Source organism: Trachypithecus francoisi, unplaced genomic scaffold (genome assembly GCF_009764315.1).
Source record: "Trachypithecus francoisi isolate TF-2019V2 unplaced genomic scaffold, Tfra_2.0 Lachesis_group4, whole genome shotgun sequence".
In the NCBI taxonomy this organism is placed as follows: Eukaryota; Metazoa; Chordata; class Mammalia; order Primates; family Cercopithecidae; genus Trachypithecus; species Trachypithecus francoisi.
The window spans coordinates 7,805,922-7,833,746 of record NW_022681469.1 but is presented as its reverse complement, the minus strand read 5'-3'; the positions used below and the strand labels follow the sequence as shown (position 1 = coordinate 7,833,746).

Here is a 27,825-nt window from a genome sequence, read left to right as displayed (position 1 = left end):
TTAGGACTAATAACTTAGTACCTATTTATTCCCTTATTGTGATACACTTTGCCTTATGTGGAACTACTCATGATGTATCTAGTTCACCTACACAAGAATATAAGGACTACTGGTGCATCAGGGGAGCTCATCGATTATTTCATGCATTTATTTTAATCCATCCAGCACTGAGTCCTGAATATATACAACAGGGATTCTATATATTAGTCAAATGAACCACAAGAGAACAAAGACGGGGAAATGAGCAGAGCCAGCCCAGGGATGTGGGAGAGCAACAGTAACTGAGTGGCATCCAGAAACTCATCAACTGTTTCTGAATCACACCTTTATCAAAAAGGCACAAACATACACTGTTTCTGTAACTAAATGGCATCCAGGAAAGGTGTGCCCATTTGAATGGTTTGCTATTTGTACCCTGGGCATCTCTGATTGTGGTCCTAGAATATATTACAGAAGAATATAGTGGAGAAGTCGCATGTAAATAGACTTTAAAACACACTGAATATCTGGTACGTTTGCTAAACTGGCTGGAATAGAATGGGAATGGGGGCACCTTTTATGTTTTATTTGTATTTTATTTTTTTTTGGGGGACGGGGTCTCACTTTGTCACCCAGGCTGGAGTATAGTGGTGTGACCTTGGCTCACTGTAGTCTCACCGCCCCCTGCCCGCCCCCGCCGGGCTCAAGTGATTCTCCCACCTCAGCCTTCCAAGAAGCTGGGACCACAGGCACATGCCACCATGTCCAGATAATTTTTTTCTTGTAAAGGCAGGATCTTGCTCTGTTGCCCAGACTGGTCTCACACTCCTGGGCTTAAGTGATCCTCCTGCCTCAGCCTCCCAAAGTGTTAGGATTACAGGCATGAGCCACTGCGCCTGGCCAGGGGCATCTTTTAAAAGCACAAATTGCTTACCGTTTCCTTCAAAATGACAGATTTAGCAGAGAAAATAAATGTTAAAAAACATTCATGAGGATCATTCATGAAACCCTAAGTAGCCATAGGTATTGAAAAGCTATTCCAGAAAGTTCCGAGTTTGGCATAATGAAACAGTTGAAAACAACTATACAAGCTGTACAAAAGCCAGGAAACACTATTTGAAGGCTCTGGAGGGCATCAACGCAGGGAGGATTCTGGGAGCCACAATTCTTGAAAGAAAAGAAGGCTATGAATTGAGCACCACATTCATTCTGCAATTTTTCTGAGGGCTTTTCCCACATCATCTTCACACAGGTGAATTTCAACAAGAAGCTGAAATTTATCAAGAAGAATCAAACAAATCCCAGGTAAGATAAACACAAAGAAAACCATAACTAAGCATGTCATAGACAAGATGCTAAAAACCAAAGGTAAAGGGAAAATCAGCCAGAGGGAAAAAGACATATTGACTTTCAAAAGGGTAACAATCAGGCTGACGGCTGACTTTCCAGCAGAAACTGTGAAGGTCAGAAGACAACAGAAAGAAAACTTTAAGATGCTAAAAGAAAAAACCCGCCAAGCTAGGTCAGAGCATACATCCAGTGAACACATCCTTTAGAAAGGATTGGCAAAACAAGGTTTCTCGGATAAACAAAAGCAGAGAAAATTGTCACCAACCAACCAGCATTAAGAAATACTTAAGGGAGGCCAGGTGCAGTGGCTCATGTCTGTAATCCCAGCACTTTGGGAGGCTGAGGCGGGTGGATCACTTGAGGTCAGGAGTTCAAGACCAGCCTGGCCAACATGGTGAAAAAACCCCGTCTATACCAAAAATACAAAAATTAGTCAGGTGTGGTAGTGCGCGCCTGTAATCCCAGCTACTTGGGAAGCTGAGGCAGGAGAATCGCTTGAACCCAGGAGGTGGAGGTTGCAATGAGCTGAGGCCATGCCACTGCACTCCAGCCTGGGTGACAGAGTGAGACTCCGTCTCAAAAAAATAAAAAGAAATACTTAAGGGGGTCCTTTGCACTGAAGGAAAGATTCTAGACCTGCACAGAACTGTAGGAGGGAACAAAGAGCACAAGAGAGGGCAGAGATGTAGGTAAACATAAATCAATACTGTGTAAAGCCAGAGTAACGATATCCTGTGGGATTCATAACTTATATAGAAGCAAAATATACAACAATAGCACTTGGGGTAGGAGAGGGTTTAACTTTTGTATACATTTTTTTGCATTGTTTGGGAGATGGCAAATTATTAAAAAAAGATGAAGAGTAGTAAGTCAAAGATGCTATGTAATCTGTAAGATAGCCTCTGAAAGATTAACAAAAGAATGTATAACTAAATTCACATGTTCTCATTCATTTGTGGGAGCTAAAAATTAAAACAACTGAGCTTATGGAGATAGAGAGTAGAATGACGATTACCACAGGCCGGGAAGGGTAGTAGGGGTGGGGGGGTGGGCAGGAAGTAGGGACAGTTCGTCGATAAAAAATTATAGTCGGGCCGGGCGCGGTGGCTCAAGCCTGTAATCCCAGCACTTTGGGAGGCCAAGACGGGCGGATCACGAGGTCAGGAGATCGAGACCATCCTGGCTAACACGGTGAAACCCCGTCTCTACTAAAAAATACAAAAGCTAGCCGGGCAAGGTGGCGGGCGCCTGTAGTCCCAGCTACTCGGGAGGCTGAGGCAGGAGAATGGCGTGAACCCGGGAGGCGGAGCTTGCCGTGAGCTGAGATCCGGCCACTGCACTCCAGCCTGGGCGACAGAGCGAGACTCCGTCTCAAAAAAAAAAAAAATTATAGTCAGCATGAATACGATCTAGCATTTGATGGCACAACAGGGTGACTACAGTCAACAATTATTTATTGTACATTTAAAAATAACCAATAATTGGGATGTATGTAATGTAAATAAATGATAAATGCTTGAGGTTATGGACACCCCATTTATCCTGATGTGATTATTACACATTGTATGCCTGTATCAAATTATTTCATGCACCCCTTAAGTATATACATATGATGTACCCACAAAAATGAAAAAAGAATGTATAACTAAAAAGCTAGCAGAGGAGAAAAATGGGTTAAACATAGTTTGTTAAATCGAGCGAAGACGGAAAAAAAGAACACATCAATAGAAAACATAAAAAACGCATAGCAAAATGGTAGACAAACCTAACTATAGCAGTAATTGCATGAAATGAAAATGGACTAAACAGTAATTAAATGTTATTCTAGGCATTTATCGTATCGTTTAATTGCAATTGTTAATATAGAAAGTAAATGAACCTTGTAGATGACCTAAGTCCTGGGATCCTATCAAGGACTGCCTTTCTCTAACAAGGGCGGATGAGTCCAATGGATCTAAACCATAGATGAGACCATGTAAGAGCCAAACAAGAGGCCTTCCTTTAGTGGACACATTTCTAGAAGCTTCTGGAAGAGACTATTGTATCCAGCTTCAAGACATAAATGACTGAGCACAGTGGACATCTACAATCAAAAATCTCTGGTCAAATGATGTAGTAATTTAAAAAACCCAAGAATAAATATTGTTATTAGCTTAGTTTGTGAATATTTTGATATTTTGATATTTAATGTTTACACCTTGTACAAATGATCACATGTAGATCCAACAGATTTTAATGGACATTTTTACACTACAGTGAGACTCATCACACCTCAAGCTTAAAAGAATGATACCAACAAAAGCAGGGGTTTAATTTTAACACTCAAATATGATGACTGTTACTTCAGACTCAGAAAAAAACACCCTGCTTCCCCATGATAAATTCTCAGACTAATCTGCTACGAAAACGTTTAGCCCCCCAAATGCTGCAGTTACTGTTTACAGTGAGGCCACTGTGAACACCACAAACAGGAAATAACTGCATAACACCAATTCTTAAGGTGGCAAATATATGTATGGAAACTATACGGGGTAATAATACGGATGTTAGACACTGATCACGCATGCTGAACCAAGTTAATTCTGAGATGAAAGACACTGATGCTGCATGGCCAATGGCAAGGAGGGATGGAGGGATGGAGGGAGGAATTAATTTCAGACAGTATCAGTCCAATAGAGGGATCGATGTATGTATGTATGAATGACAGGGTTGCCCAGGCTGGAGTGCAGTGGCAGGAACATGTCTCAATGCAGTCTCAACCTCCTGGGTTCAAGTGATTCTCCCGCCTCAGCCTCCTGAGTAGCTAGCTGAGACCACAGGTACACACCACCACAGCCAGCTTTTTATTTTGTTATTTTTTGTAGAGACAGGGTCCCGCTATGTTGCCTAGGCTGGTCGTGAACTCAAGTGATCCTCCTGCCTCTGCCTCCCAAAGTGCTGGGGGATTCCAGAGGCAAGCCACTTCACCCAGCCCAATGGCAAGGTTTATAGAGAGAAAAGTCCCAGCAGTTCAATGGCAAAGAGAATGTTAAGAATTTAATGTGAAAAGTGGTATCTCTTCTGCAACAGAAGGTAAAACAACCAGGGCTCACGGAAGCACGTGGAGGGAACTAAGAGGCCATCCTGCTGCTTGTCAATGAGCTAAGGTGCTACTGGACTTCAGCTTCTCGTTTTCCACATAAAATGCATATTTCTACAGAACAGGGACACTGCTTCCTTTCTCAAACTGAAATCACACGCACAGCAGCTCACTTCATTTTCCTGATGGCCTCAAGCACCAAGGCTTTCCCGCAGGCCCCTTGGCCCGCCAGCTGGGTGGTGGCCACTCAGTCACTTAACCCTCTGTGAGCCTCAACATTCTGTTATAAAATGGGGCTCATGGCTATTTCCTCACAGGTGTAGGGTGTGGATTGAATGGACTAGTATTTGAAGATATTCAGTATAGTACTCAGCACTAACAGCCAAGAAGAACAAACGCTTAAAATTTCCACCCTATACTGACCAAACCAGAAGCCAACAGAAATTTATTTATTTATTTTTCATTTTGGAGACAGGCTCTTACTCTGTTGCCCAGGCTTGAGTATAGTGGTATGATCACAGCTCACTGCAAACTCAACCTCGTAGGCTCAAGTGATCCTTCTGCCTCAGCCTCCTGAGTAGCTGGGCTCACAGGCATATGCCACCATGCTTGGCTAATTTTTAAATCTTTTTGTAGATATGGGGTCTTGCCATGTGCCCAGGTTGGTCCCAAACTCTAGGCCTCAAGTGATCCTCCTGCTTTGGCCTCCCAAAGTGCTGGGATGAAAGATTTATTCTTTTAATTTCACCCACATACACCACTGACCTGTCTGCAGGTCACTGAGGAAGTCTCAATTCCATCCTTCAAAGACCTCATATAATATTCCAAATGGACAAGATACTCATACAATGCACTGAAAAGCAGTGTCCTGGGCGAGCTCGTGAGGGGCCTGACACTTCTGTGGTTTTGCTGACCACCTTTGCAATAATGAAACCTTCTAAAATTTGGCTTTCTTAAGAACACATGCATGGAGCCATTTATAAAGCAATTTAAAATTACACTTGGAAAATTCTCCATAATTACAGATGGCACAGGGTGTTCCAATTAACCAATAAACAGGATACAAAGAGGACTAATACAATCTGGTTCTAATTTGTAGGAAAAAACCTGTCAGGGGTCTCAAGTACCTTTGAAAAGTTCTTTCCTTTTAACTGATATGCAATTTGCTCAAACTATGATTAATTTTAAAATTTACATTTTAATAGGATTTTCAAACAAGCAAATGTGATAATTAGGTAAGAAAAGATGGGAAATACAATTTTCATAGAGAGGTAAGTTTTTAGAATAGTGAGCAGGCCCGAGCTGCTCTAAGGGACTCTGGCAGTCTCTACCAAGGTGCACGTCTGTGTTCCCCAGAATGGGAAGCCGGTTCCTCTGATGCCTCACTGCTTTCTACACAGCTTCACGCTGATTTTCAGTAATTAAGTTGATTGTGAAGCTTTTAAAATTAATGCTGATATCTACTGCATCAAGAAGGGTCCAGCTTCTGAAATATGGTCCTCGAGACTCTTCTCCGTCCAGGCCCAGCCCTCCCTTGCCAGCTGCATGACTCCTTCCTCCCTGAACTCATCTTCCGTGCCCCTCCATGCCCCAGTACGCCTTCAGCTTCAGAGGAACAGCTGTCCACCATCGTCATGGAAGGACTGTTTTCTGGAGGAAATGAACAGCTCCAGAAATAAAACAGACAGGAACATGGGGCCTCCAGTGAAAAAGACGGCTGGCCTACTGCTCTTCAGTGAAGCCCACCAAGCAAGAAGCCCACGTGTGAACTCGGTGCGTCCATGCCAACTGTGAGCGGTCACTCTTAATTATGAATGAATGGGCAGCCATCTGACAGGGCCTTGAATGCTGAAGTCACACAAGTTCCAGTTTTATACAGATCTCACTAGAATGGTGAGGGGAAAAAAAAATCTTCCAAAAAGTGGAACAGAAAGAAAAATGGAAAAAACGATGGGAAAAGAGTATTAAAGACCAACTCAGGGGGTCTCAGAGCTGCTCACTGAAGTTCCAGAGAAAAGCAAGCACTGGGAAGAAAATGATTGAGGAAAGAATGTAAGGAAGGCTAGGCACGGTGACTCTGGGAGGCCGCAGTGCTGAGGATCGCTTGAGCCTAGGGGTTCAAGACCCATCAGGGCAACATAGCGAAACCCAGCTTCTACACAAAATAATTAACTGAATGTGGTGGTGCACGCCTGTAGTCTCAGCGACTTGGGAGGCTGTGGCAGGAGGATCACTTGAGCCCAGGAACTGGGGGCTGCAGTGGGCTGTGACTGTACTACCATACTCCAGCCTGGATAACACAGTGAAACTCTATCTCTAAAATACATAAATAAATAAAAAATTTAAAAAAGAAACAATGCAAGACTTAGGCCTGGATACTAAGAGTGTCAGGTTCCAGCGGGAAGTCACCTGCCTGGCACCATGAACTGACCACAAGACACATGATGATGGAATTTTAGGGTACCAGGTAGAAAGCGAGAGCCACAAAAGCTTCAGGGGGGAAAAATAATCACATATAAAGGTTGGGAATTTTAATAAAACAACAGATTTCTCTTTATCGGCACTGGTAGCTAGAAGGAATGGAATGATATTAGTATCTTCTAAATTCTTAAAAATGATTTCTGTTATGGAATTCTAGCTGTAGCAGTCTACAGGTTGAACATAAGTGATATATAAAATTTCAAGTAATACATTCCCACACATCTTTTCTTGGGAGCTTTTATGGACTCAGTGTGTTTGGTTCAACGGCTCAACGGGTTTTTTCTGTGGAATATGACAAGAGTAAGTAAGGCACAGGAGCAAGAGACTACGTCTTCATTGTCAGTTTTTTGGTACCACTTGACAGATATTATTAATACTGCTTGGAAAAACTCTCAGCCACTAGCCTGCTCTGCTCCAGCACATTCCTGAGCCCGAGCCCATGCGTGGCAGGGCCTGCCATTCTCCCTCCCTGGTTCTCAGCCAGTTTTCATCTTTTCTAGAATATTCACATGCTCTCATTTCTTCTGTCCTTGATGTCATATCAAGTGATCCTATGTACAATTTTGCATACTGAGGAATCTTTCTGCATTTCCATTACTATCAGTTATCCCACCTGGTTTCAAGTCATCTGTAAATTAGATGATGCCATCAACAAAATCAATATTCAAGTCATTGTTCCAAAGCTGAAGAGCGTGGGGCACAAGAAAGCTCTGGCGTACCCCTAGTTTCTCAGCTGGGGCTCCCCAGAAGGCAGAGTGTATTTGGGAATGTGATGCCAGGGAGCAGAAGTGCAGGAAGGGAGGAAGGAGACAGGTGGGCGGGTGAGTCAGTGCAGGACGCGTTCCTGAGCCACCGCCGCGGGGCCCACTGATGCTGATGCCAGTGAGATCTTCCTAGGACTGCATGTAGCTGCTGGCTCCCGTCCTCCCCTGGCGGAGGAAGCTGGGGCACATGGCATGGTCCCGAGCTGAGGGCCGCCCCACTGGCCCTGCACAGAGTGAGGAGCACTGGACTATGAGGTGATGTGAATGGATTTGGAAACGGCCCACGAGAGGCATCCAACACAATTAGAAACCTTGCTCCAGGTTGACTGAGATTTAAACATTAATTGATTTGCTTGGCTGCCAAGCTGCAGCTCTGCATCTCATCCTCTGGGACCTTGTGCCAGGCTCTGCCAGCCTAGTCTAGCTGGAATCCAGACGTGCCTGTTGTGCACGGTCATCTATGCAATAGCCACAAAAGAAAGGCAGGTGAATCTCCTGTGAATTTTATTTTGGTCAATTCATGACAGATTGCATTCATTCATAAATCTCAGCTGGGATTGAGACTACATTCCCCAGCCTCTGCTTTTTGAGAAATCTATCTGCTCTTTCATCTCTGGCCTCCGAATCAGATCTCTTCTCCGCAATTCCTCCAACACCACGGACATCAGGAATCTCCTTTGTGAGTTCCCTTTAACGCTAGAATGAGATTCATCTGGAGCAGAAATGAGACAGGGTTTGTGCTGACAGGTGCTCTCCACAACTATTGTGGGCTTTAGTTTCCTCAAATCACTATTACTTTATCTCTACCACTTTGAAGATCATTTTCCTTGATAATGAACACAGTATAATTTGAGCTGAACAGTTCTGTTTTCTCTTTGTTGACATCAGCAGCATCAACCTGGAACAATAGGACCGGGGCTCCTCTTTCCTTCTTGCTTTTAAAATAATCAAGCACCCCTTCCCTCTGTGCCTCTTAAGTTTAACACTAAACTAGGATTGTCCTGGGCAGCTCCCTCCTATTCAAGCCCTCCTTTTACTTTACTTTTGATCATGTGCTCTGCATTCTATATTCTCTACTCATTCTTTGAGGTGGGTGGATCACTTGAGGTCAGGAGTTCGAGACCAGCCTGGCCAACATGGTGAAACCAAGCCTTTACTAAAAATACAAAAATTAGCTAGGCATGGTGGTGCCCGCCTGTAATCCCAGCTACTCTGGAGGCTGAGGTGGGAGAATTGCTTCAAGTGAGCCGAGATTGTGCCACTGCACTCCAGTCTGGGCGACAGAGCAAGACTCTGTCTCCAAAAAAAAAAAAAAAAAAAGTGCTTGGCAAACAGCCACTTATTTGGATACCTGCTTGGTTTTTATTATTGGCATTATTCAAAATCACATTGCCTGGAATAATGTAAGCAACAAAATGAATTTGTTCTGGATTATAACTCAAAGTATAAAATAAATATCCATAAATCCATACTGAAATAAATGACTGAATAAATAACTAGATGGAGAAGAGACAAATCTCCCTTGCAGAAAAATCCCAGTGAACTCATGGAGCTGCTCAGCCCTCATGGAGGTGCAGTGTCACTCCCCACTGGCTAAGTGTGGGCTGTAGGTGGCGACTTCTTTCTTGGGACTACGGCATGGAAAGGAGCAAGAAGAAGAATCTCATGGTGGAAAAATCTGGCACACCTCAGCCAGGTAATGGAGAGTGGTAAGTCCCGCAGGCAGTAAGCACCCTGGAGATGGTGTGATGAAAAGGGCACTTTACCGCTCTCTGGTCTTCCTCCTCCAAAGCCACATTCCCAGTCTAATCATGATAAATCATGCAAATCTCAATAGAGGGCATTCTAGAAAATACCTGACTGACACTCCTCAAAACCATCAAGGTGTCAAACACAGGGAGCGTCTGTCTGAGAAGTTGTCTCACCTAAGGAGGCATGATGATGATGAGACGTGATGGGGTAACCTAGATGGGATCCTCCAACAGAAACGGCATTATGTAAAAATTAAGGAAATCTGAAGAAAGCATGGACTTTAGCAAATAATCATGTATCAATACTGGTTCATTAACTGGGACAAATATAGACCCACACTAACGCAAGATGTCAAAATTAAACTGGGTGTGGGGTATATGCAAACTCTCTGTACTAGCTTTGCCATGTTTCTGTAAATCTACAACTCTTATGAAATAAAACATTTGTTAAAAAAAATAAAGCTATCATTTGGCCGGACGCGGTGGCTCACGCCTGTAATCCCAGCACTTTGGGAGGCCGAGGCGGGCGGATCACGAGGTCAGGAGATCGAGACCATCCTGGCGAATGTGGTGAAACCCCGTCTCTACTGAAAATACAAAAAAAAAATTAGCCGGGCATGGTGGCGGGCGCGGTGGCAGGCGCCTGTAGTCCCAGCTTCTCGGGAGGCTGAGGCAGGAGAATGGCGTGAACCTGGGAGGCGACGGAGCTTGCAGTGAGCGGAGATCGTGCCACTGCACTCCAGCCTGAGAGGCAGAGCGAGACTTCGTCTCAAAAAATAAAAAATAAAAAATAAAAAAAATAAAGCTGGCCAGGCGCGATGGCTCAAGCCTGTAATCCCAGCACTTTGGGAGGCCGAGGTGGGCGGATCACAAGGTCAGGAGATCGAGACCATCCTGGCTAACACGGTGAAACCCCGTCTCTACTAAAAAATACAAAAAAAAACTAGCCGGGCGAGGTGGCGGGCGCCTGTAGTCCCAGCTACTCGGGAGGCTGAGGCAGGAGGATGGCGTGAACCCAGGAGGCGGAGCTTGCAGTGAGCTGAGATCTGGCCAGTGCACTCCAGCTTGGGTGACAGAGCGAGACTCCGTCTCAAAAAATAAAATAAAATAAAATAAAGCTATCATTTGTAGAGTGTTACTAAAAGAAGTCACAATGCCACTGTGAGGAAAAGCCTAGATCGTTCCTAATGCTTCCCTCACCAATCCTAGGGTGTGAGAATTCCATTATGAAATTTTATTTATTTTTGGGCCTCTCATAATTCTCAAGGTGTCATCTTTTGGAATCACTAACTGATGTGGTTTGGCCGTGTCCCCACCCAAATCTCATCTTGAATTGAAACTCCCCTAATTCCCACGTGTGGTGGGAGGGACCCAGTGGGAGGTAACTGAATCATGGGGGAAGTCTTTCCCATGCTGTTCTCGTGGTAGCAAGTCTCAAAAGATCTGATTTTTTTTTTTTCAAGACAGATTTTTGCTCTGTTGCCCAGGTTGGGGTGCAGTCGTGCAATCTTGGCTCACTGAAACCTCTGCCTTCTGGGTTCAAGCTATTCTCCTACCTCAGCCTCCCGAATAGCTGGGACCACAGGTACCCACCATCAAGCCCAGCTAATTTTCGTATTTTTAGTAGACAGGGTTTTGCCATGTTGGTCAGGCTGGTCTCAAACTCCTGGTCTCAAGTGATCCACCCGCCTCGGCCTCCCAGAGTGCTGGTATTACAGGTGTGAGACACCACACCCAGCGATCTGATGGTTTCATAAAGAGGAGTTCCCCTGCACAAGCTCTCTCTCTCTGCTTGCCACCATCCATGTAAGACATGACTTGCTTCTCCTTGCCTTCTACCTTGATTGTGAGGCCTCCCCAGTCACATGGAACTGTGAGTCCATTAAACCTGTTTTCCTTTATAAATTACCCAGTCTCAGGTATGTCTTTATTGGCAGCATGAAAATGGGCTAATATACTGATACCTCTCTTTCTCTGAATTCCTGGGCTTGTCTGGAAGGGAATGGGATGTCCCCCCCTCTACTGTGCCAGTCATTAAGTTACTGTCTCTCGGTTCCATGGCCACCCCTCTAACTTGGCTCGGTGATGCTGCGACTTTGCAGGCCCTGTTTCAGTGTTGCTAGGTGGCTCTATTTCAGGCTCTGACAATAAAGGAGTCTAGGGAGGGACTCAAAGCTGGAGCAGGAGGGAGCTTGCTCCTCCCGTCAGCGGCCAGCAGGGTTCCTGTCTGCCTGCAGCTCCCGTGAGCTCCACCCAGCCAATGCCTTACCTGGGCACTGTAGGAGCAGCAGCTGAATACAGTTTGTTGTTTTCCCATTTTGTGTGAAATGAGCTTCCTCAAGCCCCACTCCCACTCAGAGACACAAGCACCAGCTAGAAGGCACATGCCAGGACGCCCTTTCCTCCACGATACTGTAGAGTACACCAGACTCAGCATCATGGTAAAACATGGGTCACTAAGCCTCATCCCCCCATTTCAGATTCGGGTCTGAGACTGGGTCCGATGAACTGCGTTTTTATAAGTTCCAGTTGATGCTGAAGCTACTGGTCTGGGAACCAGACTTTAAGAACACTGTCTTAGAGGTCTTTATTTATCCTTTCAGTTACAAGTTAACTTAGATCCAGTTACCATTTGCTTATGTTCTTTTTCTGTTCAAATAACTGGTGTGGCTTCTGTCTCCTGACTAAACCTTGACTGATCAAGAACTGGCACCATGGCCGGGCACGGTGGCTTATAACTGTAGTCCCAGCACTTTGGGAGGCTGAGGCAGACAGGTCAAGAAGCCAGAAGTTTGAGGCCAGCCTGGCCAACAGGGTGAAACCCCGCCACCTCTACTAAAAATACAAAAAATTAGCCAGGTGTGGTGGCGGGTGCCTGGAATCCCAGCTACTCGGGTGGTTGAGACACAAGAATTGCTTGAACCTGGGAGGCGGAGGTTGCAGTGAGCCAAGATCATACCACTGTACTTCAGCCTGGGTGACAGAGTGAGACCCTGTCTTAAAAAAAAAAAAAAAAAAAAAAGAGGAAGAAAAAAGAAAAGAAACTGCCAAGACTGGTTCCTAGAAACAGAGGACTTGGAATCGGTTTCCCATCAGTGGGTTTAACACAGTGTTGAGGTCTTTGTCAGTGGGAAATCAGATTCCTGTAATCCAGGGCAGGCCATGGCACTGTGATTAAACAAGTCATCATCTGTGACTGTGGTGACATACGGGTGCCAGGGCCCACATGGCCACTGCACCGGCCACTGAGGCAGAAGCCAGGACCAAAGGACTCAGTGTGAGAGCCTCCTGTGAGTGCACTGGGGCCTCTGAGAAAACCACAAGCCCAGGTACGGGACCTGCACTCACAGACAGAGAACCCAACAGCTTCTATGGCAGTCCCCAGAGAATCTATTTCTTGTAGCTACAGGGCTGTTTCCAAAATCAAACACAAAGCATAACTCTGCGGGGTGTGGATGCACAGGCAGAATTGGCGGCATCTTTGGGTTTGATGGGAAAGCCGGGCATGGATCTGGAAGGAGCGGGACCCCGGCACCGGACAGAGGGACATCTGACTGGACTCAGATGAAGGTGAAATTCCAGATCCGGAGCCTCCCATGGCAGTGGGAAAGGCTGGCTCTCCAGTGTCTGAGAATCACCTTTCTTTACTGGAAAGCCTAGTGACAGGCTTTCCTGGGGCAGATGCCTAGTGCAGGCCTCTCACCCTCCCAAAGAAAACCCCAGCCGGCCACTGCCGCCCCTTGACCTGTAACTGGGGACAGGTTTCTGTATGCTGCACGGGACGAAACCACTTATACGCCAAACAAACTGTGAGATCTTGCCATTTCACAGTTGCAGAAACCCAGGAGGTATGTATGGGAACAGTGCTAGTAATGTCAGGACAAAGATGAGAAATTTAACACCCGTTTGGTGGGACTGATTGCTATGAGTGGTCTTACCAGTAATTGTTTGTTAACATTTTGCGCAGGCAGCCGGCAGTGGCTCTAACCGCTCACTTGGTTGACTGCCTGAAGAGCGGGGCCCTGCTGAGTCTGTGTTTAATAAGGCTGAGATGCCAGGCTTCTGTGGCACAGTGAACTATACAGAAGGAATCCACAGGCTTAGGGAGACAGGGGCACTGGCATGGATTTGTCACGTGCCACCTGCACATTCCATATCCAGAGGACACTCCTCCTGGAGCCCCTGAGGAACATATAGGTGAGGGACCCCTTCAATCGGAGAAGTGAACTTGTCACTGCAGCAGGTGTTCCCAATGTAGTATCTTGGGGGACCTACAGCCCCTGCCTGGGCACATACTCCTTTTTCTATACCAATCTACAAGGACCCCTAGACAGAGTCTGCTTTACCTGGCAACAGGACACTTTCACCCATGTGTCTCAAGGCTGCAGCACTCCCGCTCTCTACCTTATTATGGTCTGCAGAGAAGCTGGCCATCTTCACACTGCACATTGCCACACTGGCCCATGCGCTGATGGCAGTGTGGGCTGGACTGGACAGGCAGGAAGTAGCAGAGCTCTAGGTGCCTCTGTGAGATATGTGCAGGGCAGAGCGTGAGGGACAGACCCCAAAGAACCAGCGGTCTCACACCCCAGAATGGCCTGAAACACTGGAGACACCCCTCCAATGGGAGCTTCAAGTTGTCACTCCACACTCCACCTGCCACTGCAACCACCAGGCAGGTGTTTTGGAGGCAACGTGCAGCACATGTGTGCGTGCTACTCTGACACAGGTACTGAGGGACACTAAAAGCTGTTTTCAGAGAGGCCCGGGGCAAGATCAGGCATGTGGCAAGTCCAGGTTGCTCTTCTGTGTGGCCTTAGGACCCAGCAAGGTTGGTATTAGGGATGCTGTAGGAAGCCTCCACCAAAAGGAAATTTATAGAGTAGACATTGAGGGTTTTGAGGGAAGATTAACCCCAAAACAACCATGTCTTCTCCTGCAGATGACTTTCCCGCTGAGAAAGAGTTCCTGCGCCAGGCCCTTGCAGAGACTGAACAAGCTAACTATGAGACGCGGAGACCACGCAACCTGAGCTCCCCATTGCGAACGAGGAACTACCAGGCCCTCCAAGCCGAATGCTGAGGGTGCACAGCGACCCTCTCTCGCCAGGCAGAGACGGGGCTTGCCCAGGCCTGTGAGGTACACGGATGCTGCACGGGTACATGAGGCAGCTGCTCTGCCACTGGTGCCTCCCCTATCTCGATCCACACGCAGACTCAGGGGAGCTCCTTATGAGGCCCTGACTGATGGAGAAAAAGCAGGGCTTGGTTCATAGGTGCTTCTCCTGCTGGGCTGGTCGCTGCGGGCACTGCAGAGCGCGGCTCTTGAGGACAGTGGGGATTACATCCCCCAGCAGGCAGACCTCCCAGCTGGACATCTGATTTCCATTTTATCAGGGCTGAGACGGCCAGGACATATCTACACGGATCCCCAGGTGATTCCAGCATTAAACCAGGGGAATTTCACGGAACCCAACTGCAGGCAGTCCAGCCGGCCTCTCAAGAGACTGAAGATGGAAACAGAAGAGCCAAGCCCGAGACTGCTCGTCCCCCTCATTCTGGCGGCACACCCTCCCATTCTGCTCTCCTCTCGCCGGCTCTGTTCTACTCCTGTCTGCACACACTCTTTCAGCTTCCCTGCGAGTGGCTCGCCTGGGTCCCCAGAGCAGTTATGGCTCTGAGGATGTCGCACCCTCAGAGTAACGTGGTCATTTTGAGTACTGTTCTGCAGCTTACTTTTTTTTCCTAATAAATGAATATACTGTTGACAAACATTTTCTGCGGTATGCAGTATTCTGTTATACGCCTATGCGAGGATTTATTTAATCTCTTAGGTTGTTTTGGGTATGCGGCTATTTTCTGTTTGCTTTCTTAGCTCTTGAGGGTGTGTCAATAACTATTACTGCAGCCTGTGTCTAGAAAATACTCAAATCACCCCTTTTCAAATATATCTTTTACTGTGACTTAACCAATGCCAAACAACTTTCTCCCCCTATTTCCATGGTAATGCATCTCAGCTCCTCTCAAACTCAGAGCCTCACAGGATAAACGACTTCCTGGAGATGATGCTCACAGCTCCTGTTAATTAGGGAAGTGATATTTACTGGATCAGTGATCTTGGACATCCATAAGGTATCGCATTTTTCATGTATTGCTCATTCGACTTTCTTTAGGGTTTAGCCAAAACGATTAATACGTGGAAAGCTGGGTAAAAGTCAAACCAGCTGTTACTTGTTACTGTTATTTTTTGAGAGTCTTGCTTTGTTGGAGTCTCACTCTGTCATCCAGGCTGGAGTGCAGTGGCACGATCTCGGCTCACTGCAGCCTCCGCCTCCTGGGTTGAAGCGATCCTCCCGCGTCAGCCTCCTGAGTAGCTGGGACTACAGGTGCCTGCCACCACACCCAGCTAATTTTAATTTTTGTATTCTTAGTAGAGACGGGGTTTCGCCATGTTGGCCAGGGTGATCTTGAACTCCTGACCTCAAGTGCTCTGCCCGCCTCGGCCTCCCCAAGTGCTGGGATTACAGGTGTGAGCCACTGTGCCCGGCCCACTGTCACTTATTTTTATGTTGGTAGAAATGCCGGTGGTCAGAAGATCTGGTATTTTACAAAGTAAACCTCCTGGGGGATGGGGGTGAGGCTGAAATCGGCTGGGCCAGTAGTTCCTTTATCTTGGGAATTCAGAACTTCTCATTATTTTGTTATTGAAACACGTGGTCACAGTTCTCCAGACCGCATCTCTTAAAACGACTGCCTACCATTTTCCCTACTATAAGATCGTATTTGCATGCTTCCCTCTTTGTGTCAAATCATCAGAGAATCTTAGGGTTTTAATAGTGGCTCTGAAGGTCACCTGGTCCAAAGTGAACTCAGCAAAGACAAAGGATATAAAGCCAATTTGCAAAGATCAATTGTATTTCCATATGTTAACACGAAACAATTGGGAAATGAAATTAAACGAAAGCAACATCATTTCTGGTCATCCTGTAAGTCCTGGGTGGCAGGCACAGAATACAGGTAAGGGGCTCCAAGAACCCGGGGAGCCCTCTGAGGACGCATGGCAGGTGTGGGGCGTGGGAACAGAAGCAGGCCACACCTGGGGGTTCCTGGGGCGGTCTAAAGGGCCTGGTGGAGCAGGGAAGAGCCTGGGAGGATCACCTGCGGCAGGGCTATGGGAGGGGCTGGACACGCTCAGGGCACCTTTCAGCTGGAGCTCCCGAGGGCTCAGGCTGAGGCCGCCCTTGCAGGGCCCTTGCTGGGTGTCTTCCCCTGCCCTGCTCTTCCTCTGATCCCTTCACGCTTCCTCCTGGGAGTGCATCCTTCATAAACCACTTGCCCATGAACTCTTGGGTTAGCATTTACTTCTGAGGAACTCGACTGAGGACAATCCTACTTGGAAAGTATTTATATAGAAACAATACACTAAATGTATATGCACAGATATGTGGGTAGACACACATTTGATTACATTGAATGTAGTTTGATCACTGTATTGAGTGTACTATTTAGGACTTTTCATATGTGATTATAAGTTACATTGACATAAAGTAAGTTGCAACAAGCATAATTTTAATACCAAAATGTTAAGATTCAAATTTTCTGTGAAAAGAGATTGGTAAGGTTCTTCTCTCAAGAGATCGCCCATTTTAGTGATTTTCTTCTTTTTCACCATCATTATTTCAAATTTATGTATCATATGTTCAACTACATAACTAAGAAAGACCATGAGGATATACTGAGTGAGGCTATACAGTTTAATAATGAACAGCTTAGGTTCTAACACACACTAGACAGCCCTGTGTTCAAAACCCCATCTTGTACTAGCTCTGTGGATTAGGTCCTTAAATTCCACAACAACAACTTGTGGACTAAGCTTGCTTTCTTTCTGTCTTTTTTTTTTGAGATGGAGTCTCGCTCTGTTGTCAGGCTGGAGTGCAGTGGCATAATCTCGGCTCACTGCAACCTCTGCCTCCTGGGTTCAAGCGATTCTCCTGCCTCAGGGTCCTGAGTAGCTGGGACTACAGGCATGCACCACTGCACCCGGTTAATTTTGTATTTTTAGTAGAGATGGGGTTTCATCACGTTAGCCAGGCTGGTCTCCAACTCCCGACCCTCAGGTGATCTGCCAGCCTTGGCCTCAGAAAGTGCTGGGATTACAGGCATGAGCCACTGCACCTGGCCAAAGCTTTCTGACTTAAGTTCTTAAACTCTATAATTTGAGCTTCCCCGTCCTCAGGAAGAAGACAGTAATAGCACATGTCTTACAAGGTTGCCACAGATGTTGAGAATTCAGATAAAAGCTCTGCACAGTGCCTGATAGTGCAAAGGACTCAATAAACGTTTGCAGGCATTGCTGGTTTTAAATGACTGCATAAAGCAGTAGCCATCCAAAAGTGAAACAAAAAATTCATGAAAACTGAGTACACTTACTTGTAATGTAGTATCAAAGACGACAAGCTTTGAACTGGTTGGAACGATGTCATAACACTTGTGTGACCTCATGAATCGCATGTAAACACCACTTTCTGAGTCTTCTGCTATAAGAAAAAAAGGCAAAACATCAGTAATAATAAAGAACACCCTCAATCGGATGAAGAGCATATACATAAACCTACCACTAACAGACTTAATGGTAAAATATGAAATGTTTTCCCAATATGACTCAACGGCCAGAAAGGATGCTCACTCTCACTAATTCTATGAACACTGTACTGGAGGTCCCAGATGGTACAATAAGGCAAGAGAAAAAAATGAAAGGCATACATGTTGAAAAGGAAAAAGCAAAACTGTCTTTACTTGCACACTGTATGATTTTCTACACAGGAAATACCAAAGAATCTAGAAAAAGTTCCTAGATTTAAAAAGAATGAGTTTAGCAGGGTCACAGAATTAAACACGGGGTTAATAAAACAAAGACAAAGCTAATCGAATGGGGAAAAGTTGGAAGCTTTCCCTTCAAGATCTGGAACAAGGCTGGGTGCGGTGGCTCACACCTGTAACCCCAGAACTTTGGGAGGCTGAGGTGGAAGGGTCACTTGAGCCCACGAGTTCAAGACCAGCCTGGGTGGCAGAACAAGGCCCAGTTTCTACAAAAATAATAAAATAAAATAAATATAAAAATAAAGGGGGGGAGAAAAAAAAAGACCAGGAACAAGACAAGAATGCCTGCTCTTGCTACTCTGTTCAATGTAGTACTGGAAGTACTTGTCAGAGCAGTTAGGCAAGACAAAGAAATAAAAGGCATCCAAATATGGAAACAAGGAAGTTAAACTGTCCCTGTCTGCAGATGACATAATCTTATATATGGAAAACCCTAAAGACTCCATCAAGAAACTGTCAAAACTAATAAATTTGGTAAAGTTACGAGATATAAACTCAACATAAAAAATCAGTAGTATTTCTATACACTAATAGACAACTATCTGAAATAGAAATTTTTTAAAATCCCATTTACAAAAGCTACAAAAAACCAAAATACTCAGGATTTAATTTAACCCAGGAGGTGAAAGATCTCTACAGTGAAAACTATAAAACACTGATGAAAGAACTGAAGCAGGCCAGGTGTGGTGGCATGTGCCTGTAATCCTAGCACTTTGGGAGGCTGAGGTAGGCAGATCACCTGAGATCAGGAGTTTGAGGCCAGCCTGGCCAACATGGAGAAACCCCATCTCTACTAAAAATACAAAAATTAGCTGGGCATGATGGCACGGGCCTGTAATCCCAGCTTCTCAGGAGGCTGAGGCACGAGAATTGCTTGAACCTGGGAGGCGGAGGTTGTAGTGAGCTGAGATTGCGGCACTGCACTCCAACTTGGGTTACAAAGTGAGACTATCAAAAAATAAAAACAAAAAAAAAGGAAGAATTGAAGAAGATACACATAAATGGGAAGATATCTTGTTTTCATGGATTGGAAGAATATTGTTAAAATGACCATACTACCCACTGTGATCTACAGATTCAATGCATGCCTATCAAAATACCAATTCTTCTCAGGACAAGAAGAAAAAAATTCTAATATTTGTATAGAACCACAAAAGACCCCAAATAGCCAAAAGAATTTCGAGCAAAAAGAACAAAGGTGCCCCGGCGCGGTGGCTCAAGCCTGTAATCCCAGCACTTTGGGAGGCCGAGACGGGCGGATCACGAGGTCAGGAGATCGAGACCATCCTGGCTAACACAGTGAAACCCCGTCTCTACTAAAATATACAAAAAATTAGCCGGGCGAGATGGCGGGCGCCTGTAGTCCCAGCTACTCGGGAGGCTGAGGCGAGAGAATGGCGTAAACCCGGGAGGCGGAGCTTGCAGTGAGCTGAGATCCGGCCACTGCACTCCAGCCTGGGTGACAGAGCGAGACTCCGTCTCAAAAAAAAAAAAAAAAAAAAAAGAACAAAGGTGAAGATATCACACTACTTGACTTCTAAATATACTACAAAGCTATAATAACCAAAACAGCATGATGCTGGCATAAAAACAGACACACAGACAAAGAGAATCAGAAAGCCCAGAAATAAATCCACACATTACAGTCAAATGATTTTTGACAAAGGTTCCAAGAATACACACTGGGCAAAGCGTGGTCTCTTCCATAAATGGTGCTGGGAAACTTAGATATCCACATGCAGAAAAATGAAGCTGGACTCCTGTCTCTCATCAGATACAAAAATCAATGGAAAATAGATTAAAGATTGAAAAATCTAAGACCCAAACTATGAAACTACTAGAAGAAAACAGGGGAAATGCTTCATGACTTTGGTCTGGGCAAATATTTTATGGATAAAACTTCAAAAGCACATGGAACAAAAGCAAAAATGGACAAATGGGATTATATCAAACTAAAAAGCTTCTATCCTGCAAAGGAAATAATCAACAGAGTGAAGAGACAACCTACAGAATGAGAGAAAATATTGGCAAACTATACATCTGATAAAGAGTTAATATCCAAAATAGATTAGGAATTCAAACAATTCAACAGCAGGAAAACAACAACAACAACAACAAAAAACAAATAATCTGATTAAAAATGGGCAAAAGAACTGAATACACATTTCTTTTTTTTTTTTTTTTTTTTTTTTGAGGCGGAGTCTCGCTTTGTCGCCCGGACTGGAGTGCAGTGGCCGGATCTCAGCTCACTGCAAGCTCCGCCTCCCGGGTTTACGCCATTCTCCTGCCTCAGCCTCCTGAGTAGCTGGGACTACAGGCGCCCGCCACCTCGTCCGGCTAGTTTTTGTATTTTTAGTAGAGACGGGGTTTCACCGTGTTAGCCAGGATGGTCTCGATCTCCTGACCTCGTGATCCGCCCGTCTCGGCCTCCCAAAGTGCTGGGATTACAGGCTTGAGCCACCGCGCCCGGCCCTGAATACACATTTCTCAAAGAAGACATACAAATGGTCAACGGGTATATGGAAAAATGTCCACCATCGCTAGTCACTGGAGAAATGCAAATCAAAACCACAATGAGATATCACCTCACTCCAGTTAGAATGGCTATAATAAACAAAACAAAACAAAACAAAACAAAAGATGAGTGTTGCTGAGGATATGGAGAAAAGGAAGCCCCCCTCCCCCGCTTTTTTTTGAACTATTGGTGGGAATGAAATATAAATTAGTATAGCCATTATAGAAAACAGTACAGAGGTTCCTCAAAAAAATAAAAATAGAATTACCCCATGATCCAGCAATCCCACTACTGGGTATATACCCAAAGGAAATGAAATCAGAGTGTTAATGACACATCTGCACTGCCATGTTGAGTGCAGCACTATTCACAATAGCCAAGACATGGAATCCACCTAAGTGTCGCCAAAAGATGAATGGATAAAGAAATGTGGTACCCATGCACAAGGGAGTACTATTCAACCATAAAAAAGAATGAAATGCTGACATCTGTGACCACAGGATGAACCTAGAGGACACTGTGCTACATGAAATAAACCAGGCATGGAAAGGCAAATACCATCTCAATCATCTGTGGAATCTAAACAAGTTGATCTCACAGGAGTAGAAAGTAGAGAGTGGTTATCAGAGGCTGGGGAGGGAATAGGGTGGTGGTATGAGAGGTTGGTCAGTTACAGTCAGACAGGAGGAATGCATTCTGGTGTTCTATTGCACAGTGGGGTGACTACAGTTAACAATAACGTATTGTATATTTCAAAATAGCTAGAAGAGAGGATTTTGAATGTTCCTGCCACAAATGATATATGTTTTAGGTGACAGATACACTAATTATCCTGATTCTATCAGTACACTATACATATATTAAAACATCAAACTGTATCCCATAAATATGTACAATTATGTGTCAACAAAAAAACAAAAAAAGTACAATAAAGCACATGCAAATAGAAAAAAAGGCTACTATATTTGTATCTACTAACTCATTGCTAGCAGACAGAAATTTAAAAAAATTTTAAAGGTACTATTACATAAATGCTGTATGGAAATACGGACCTACACAGGGAACACAGAGCACTGAAAATGGTAACGATGTGGACAAATACATAAATGCTTTCAAAAATTATTTAAATCTCTCTAAAAGCTAATTGGCAATTTATTTTTTATTTTTATTTTTTTTGAGATGGAGTTTAGCTCTTGTCACCTAACCTGGAGTGCAGTGGCTCAATCTTGGCTCACTGCAACCTCCGCCTCCAAGGTTCAAGGGATTCTCCTGCCTCAGCCTCCTGAGTAGCTGGGATTACAGGTGCGTGCCACCACGCCTGGCTAACATTTGTATTTTTAGTAGAGATGGTGTTTCACCATGTTGGCCAGCCTGGTCTTGAACTCCTGACCTCAGGTGATCTGCATGGCTTGGCCTCCCAAAGTGCTGGGATTACAGGAGTGAGGCACCGCACCCGGCCCTAACTGACAATTTAAACCAAAATAATGACAATGTATTGTGGGGTTGATACCATGCTGATAAGGAAAAGGCAACACTGTCTAACTGATGATGGAAATGTGGGAGTCATCCTCGCCATTGTCCTCTTGTCACCCTAACCAACTTATCATGATGCCTTGATTTTACACCCCAGATCCCTCAAATCCACTCATTTCTCTGCCTCCATGGCCACCCCACTAGATATCCTAACTTCCTCACCAATCCTTCTGCCCCCGTATCTTCACAGCTGTCCACACTGCATCCAGGAAGATTTTGCTAGATGCAAATATAATCTAATCCAGCTGCTTTAGAATAAAGGCAAAACCCTTGAAGTCACCTACAACAGCAGTCCTAGGACTGGTTTTGCGGAAGACAATTTTTCCACGGGGGTGGCAGTGGGTGATTTCAGGATGAAACTGTTCCACCTCAGATCATCAGGCACCAGATTCTCATCAGGAACACACAACCTAGATCCCTCATGGACACAGTTCGCAACCGGGTTTGGCCTCCTATGAGACACTAAAGCTGTCCCTGATCTGAGAGGATGCACAGCTCAGGCCATAATGCTGGCTCACCCACACCTCGCCTCCTGCTGTGCAGCCCATTTCCTAACAGGCCAGGGAACAGTACTGGTTCATGGCCCCGGGATTGGGGACACCTGACCTATAAGACCTGGGAGGCCTGGCCCCCCCCCTCCCACCTCCCTGCCTCTTGTACTAAACACTACCACTTTGTATTTTCTCCAACCCCTATTTTTTTTTCCAGTCCTCCATCAGTGCTCTGCTGTCTCTTCCACAGGGCCTGACACTACTGCATCCTCTTTCTGAAATACTTTCTCCATCTCTTTGTGGCCCAGTGAACTCCTTTATTAGACCTTGGCCCAAGGATATGACTGGTGAGTCATGGAACCTGAATTTGAACTTGAAGCCTCTGGATTCCAAAGCTATGTTCTTAGCCAAGCTGATCCCCCTCCTTCCCTCAGCCTGCCACGACTGCTTTCCCTGTTCTGTCGAAATCCTTCCCTATCTTCACGGGTCAGTTCAAATGATGCCATCTGCAACACACATCCTTGACAGCTCCATTCAGCCCACACCGATCTGTGTATTTTAGGAAGATCTCAACTACAAGGGAAATATCTGAGGAGAAAAAATTGTAGTGTATAAGCTAATTAGCAAAACAAGTGCTAAGCAAGTGATACTAACCAAGCTCCTTGGCTGTGGAAAGGAGCCCCACAATTCTGTGTATTTCCTACTGTGGACATCCATGCAGCTGGTTTGCCAATTTCATGACAAATGATGTGGACCACTCCCAAGTCTATTTTCATTCTGACCTCTCTTTGGGATATTCCAGTTTATAATGCAGAGTTTTGTCACTGCAACTGCCTCCTCGATATTTCCCTCTCAAATGTCTCCCTCCTGATGTGGAATAAAGTCCAGATGCCTCTGTGTTTCATTCATGAATCTCCACGTCTGGCTTCTCCGCAGCCCTTATTTCCCACCTCCTGGTTTCACGTCTAGGCAGATGGGCCCCCTATCAGTCTCCTGTAGCCTTTGACCTCTCCCTTGTTCACTCATGTTACCTTAAACATCCTCCTCCTTGACTTTTCCTTGTTCAATTTCAACCCAGCCTCAACTGACATCTTTTCTCACAAAAGAAGGGAACATCTGAGTGCTCATTATGGACCAGGTACCACAATAAATCACCTCACTTAACTGATGTAACAACCTTAAGGAATACAGCTTCATGTTTTTTCTTTTACCTCTGAGGAAACTGAGGCTAGGAGAAGCTGTGTCACAAGGCCCAAATCAGATGGTGAAGAAGTGACCCAAGCAGGATTTGAAGCTCTGTCCCAGGCTCCAGTAGCTCCTTATTAAGCTCACTTTACTGACTCAATGGTGCACTCATCTGAGCGCACCTGGGGAGGACCCGTGTCCTGGGCCCTGTCCTGGGGTCACTCACAGGGGGACACAATGAGCGGTTCTCCACCCTCAAAGCTTATGCATCAGCCCAGGGTGAGCACTGGATCACCTGAGATCACACAGGTGGGTCACCAGCCCTGACCTGGAAAGGGTAAGGAAATCTAAAATGACTTCTTCCCCTGAACGCTAATGGCATTTTGCTTCTGTCTCATCAGTTATCGCCTTCTATCTCGTTAACAGTGACTGTGTATTTCTAATATTTTTTCCTTCCTGGGTGATAATTTATTTGAATGATCAGTATCTTACCCAAGTAATCCATAAATTAATTCAGTCTATAAATATTTATTGCATATTGTCTTAGTCTACATTCCTCCCAAAGCTGATCCCAAGACCAGGGAAAGTTAGGGGAGGAAAAATTCAAAAGAAAGGGTGCCCAGTAAGCAGGTTACACCTTCATGACCCTGGAGTGAAGCTACAAGGGAGGATGCTCTGAGGCTGTACAGACCTCAGAGCTGTCTCGGGGGAGGACCACTCCTGCCCTGCCTGGGTTCCAGGTAATTCCTGGGACATGACCCCTGGCATTTCTACCCACAAGCCCAGTTGCCAAAGAATGTCCTGGGGCACAGATGTTGAAATATGAGAACTTGGGTGTGACAGGAGGATTCTGGTGAGGCGCCCGCGGCATCCACTGTGTGAGAGGTGGGAAGACAACAACCACAACCCTTGCCCTCACAGACACTGCAAACCAATGGAGGGGACACTGACTGTCATCACACTGCCACCAGCACTACCAAGGACAAGCTCGGCGTTAGTGAATGAATAGCAGCGGCTATTAGGGAGGGAACGGATGGATGGATGATTCCCATATTTCTCAAAACACTGATAGACTAGACAGTGAGGGCCCTGCTAAAGAAAGGCCTGAAACAGCAAGCTCTCATCAGAGCGGCGCAGAGAGCTCTGGTCTGGGTCGGCCATCGCCGCTAAGGATGATCCTCCCTACGCAGCCGCATGCGCAGTCTCCTCACGCCTACTGAATGTGGGATTTGTGAAATGCAAAAACCAAAGATCAGGGCAGTCAAGCATACATTCAACCAGTATTTAAGTTACAAATTGCCTGCCAAATCTATCATCCTAAAATTCAAAAGCAAGAAGTCAAGAGGGAGGCTAAGTATAGCAAAATGTAACAAACCATCTCCCAGAAAGGAAACCTCTGAAGATATTTTGTTAATTAAATCAAGAATTTTCACAAAAGAGGTACACATATTATAGACATATTATACATGTTATTACTATATGAATATGTGAAATAAAAATGGAAAATAATATAGGATTGTTCAAAGTTACAGAATTTTTGAAAATTTAAGTTTGGTGTTAGATTATATTTTTAGTATACCATTTTAATGTATTGATTTCTAAATTATTTCAATGAACATTGTATTTTGAATAAATGTATGTTCCAGATTTACAAAAAAGTTGCAAAGCTGGAACAGTTCCTATATACTCCATATCAGGCTCCTCCAAGTTTATCATCTTACATTATTGATACGGTTTGGCTTTGTGTCCCCACCCAAACCTCATTTTTTTTTTTTTTTTTTTTGAGACGGAGTCTCGCTGTGTCGCCCAGGCTGGAGTGCAGTGGCGCGATCTCGGCTCACTGCAAGCTCCGCCTCCCGGGTTTACGCCATTCTCCTGCCTCAGCCTCCGAGTAGCTGGGACTACAGGCGCCCGCCACCGCGCCCGGCTAGTTTTTTGTATTTTTAGTAGAGACGGGGTTTCACCGTGTTAGCCAGGAGGGTCTCGATCTCCTGACCTCGTGATCCACCCGCCTCGGCCTCCCAAAGTGCTGGGATTACAGGCTTGAGCCACCGCGCCCGGCCCCAAATCTCATTTTGAATTGTAGTTCCCATAATCCCCACGTGCCCAAGGGCAGGACCTAATGGGAGCTGACTGGATCATGGGGGCAGTTTCCTCCAGGCCGTCCTTGTGATAGTGCCTGAGTTTTCAGGAGATCTGAGGGCTTTATAAGGCCGTTTTCTCTGCCCTTGCTCTCTGTTGCCTGCTGCCACGAAAGACATGCCTCTTCCCGTTCCGCCATGATTGCAAGTTTCCTGAGGCCCCTCTAGCCATGCAGAACTGGGAGTCAATTAAACCTCTTTCCTTTATAAATTATCCGCCCAGTCTCAGGTAGTCTATTTAAAGCAGTGTGAGAACAAACACACGGTTTTTCTCAATCTTTGGGTTACGCAGTTTCGTTCTCATCATCACATGGAGGAACACGCTCCATCCTCTTCACACACGGAGGGACACGCTCCATTCTTGACACACGCTCCGTCCTCACCACGCAGGGAGGGACACGCTCCGGCCTCACCACGCAGGGAGGGACACGCTCCGGCCTCACCACGCAGGGAGGGACACGCTCCGGCCTCACCACGCAGGGAGGGACACGCTCCGGCCTCACCACGCAGGGAGGGACACGCTCCGGCCTCACCACGCAGGGAGGGACACGCTCCGGCCTCATCACACGCGGAGGGACACGCTCCGGCCTCATCACACGCGGAGGGACACGCTCCGGCCTCATCACACGCGGAGGCACACGCTCCGTCCTCATCATCACAGGAAGGGACACGCTCCATCCTCAGCATATTGAGGGTACACATGCCTTCTCATCCCATCCTATCTAGGGTATCTAAAATCAACATTACTCATCACCTTAATCACCTGAGTGAAGTCATATTTGTCACGTTTCTCCAAGTAGAGGTACTTTTTCCTTCTTTATGTACAGTAACCTTTTTCATAAGGTCACTAGGACCCCCCACTTAATGGCCAGGAGTTATGCGCTACCTCCTTGTTTAAAATAATTATGTACAGGAGAGTTATTTATTCATTTATCTGATCATTTATTCATGTCAGTGTAGACTCATGGGTATTTATTTAAAACTCTGAGTTATAATCCAATCCTAGGTTAGGAGTGGTCAGAGGCTGTGCCCCCGCCAATTAGGCCCCCACCTGTGGCTGACAGACCTGTGGGTGGCTTGTGGAGCCATCTCCTAGTTAAGACAGTTTCCAAGCCTGCTGTGGCTTGGACTTTCTAGCAGGTCCTCCAGCACTGCCTTCACACACAGGCAGCCCCCTAGTTGGCTGGGGAGCTGTGGGAGTGCGGCTTGGGGCTTCCTGCGTGGGCTTCCTCCGTCATCCAGGGAGGTGTGGAGAGCTGGGCTCTTGTGCCTGTCCTGCATGCACACAGCCTCCAGAGCAGCTGGAAATGTGTTTCCCCATCATCAACATCTTGCATTAGCATGGTGCAGTAGTTACAGTTAACTAACCAAGAAAATAATAATGAATGTGTCCAGGCACAGTGGCTCCCAACTGTAATTCCAGCACTTTGGGAGGCTGAGGCAGGAGGAGCCCTTGAGGCTAGGAGTTTGAGACCAGCCTGGGCAACACAGTGAGACCCCATTTCTACAAAACATAAAAAAATTAGCCAGGTGTGGTGGTGCACACCTATGGCCCCAGCCTACTCAGGAGGCTGAGGTGGGAGGGTCTCTTGAGCCAGGAGGCTAAGGCTGCAGTGAGCTGTGACTGTGCCACTGCCCTCCAGCCTGGGTGACAGAGCAAGACTCTGTCACACACAC

General features: G+C 45.8%; 1 protein-coding gene across 8 annotated transcripts in view; it reads right to left on the bottom strand.

Annotated features, from left to right (window-relative positions):
- The window catches only part of PRKAG2 (protein kinase AMP-activated non-catalytic subunit gamma 2), a 323,078-nt gene that overhangs the window by 24,044 nt on the left and 271,209 nt on the right, over positions 1–27,825 (bottom strand). For 5 of the 8 annotated variants that reach the window (XM_033193594.1, XM_033193596.1, XM_033193600.1 and 2 more), the window contains one exon: positions 17,834–17,940. In XM_033193594.1, coding sequence (XP_033049485.1) covers positions 17,834–17,940 — 107 coding nt within the window. The remainder of the gene's footprint in view (positions 1–17,833; positions 17,941–27,825) is intronic. The other 3 variants (XM_033193595.1, XM_033193602.1, XM_033193599.1) reach the window with 1 other exon arrangement.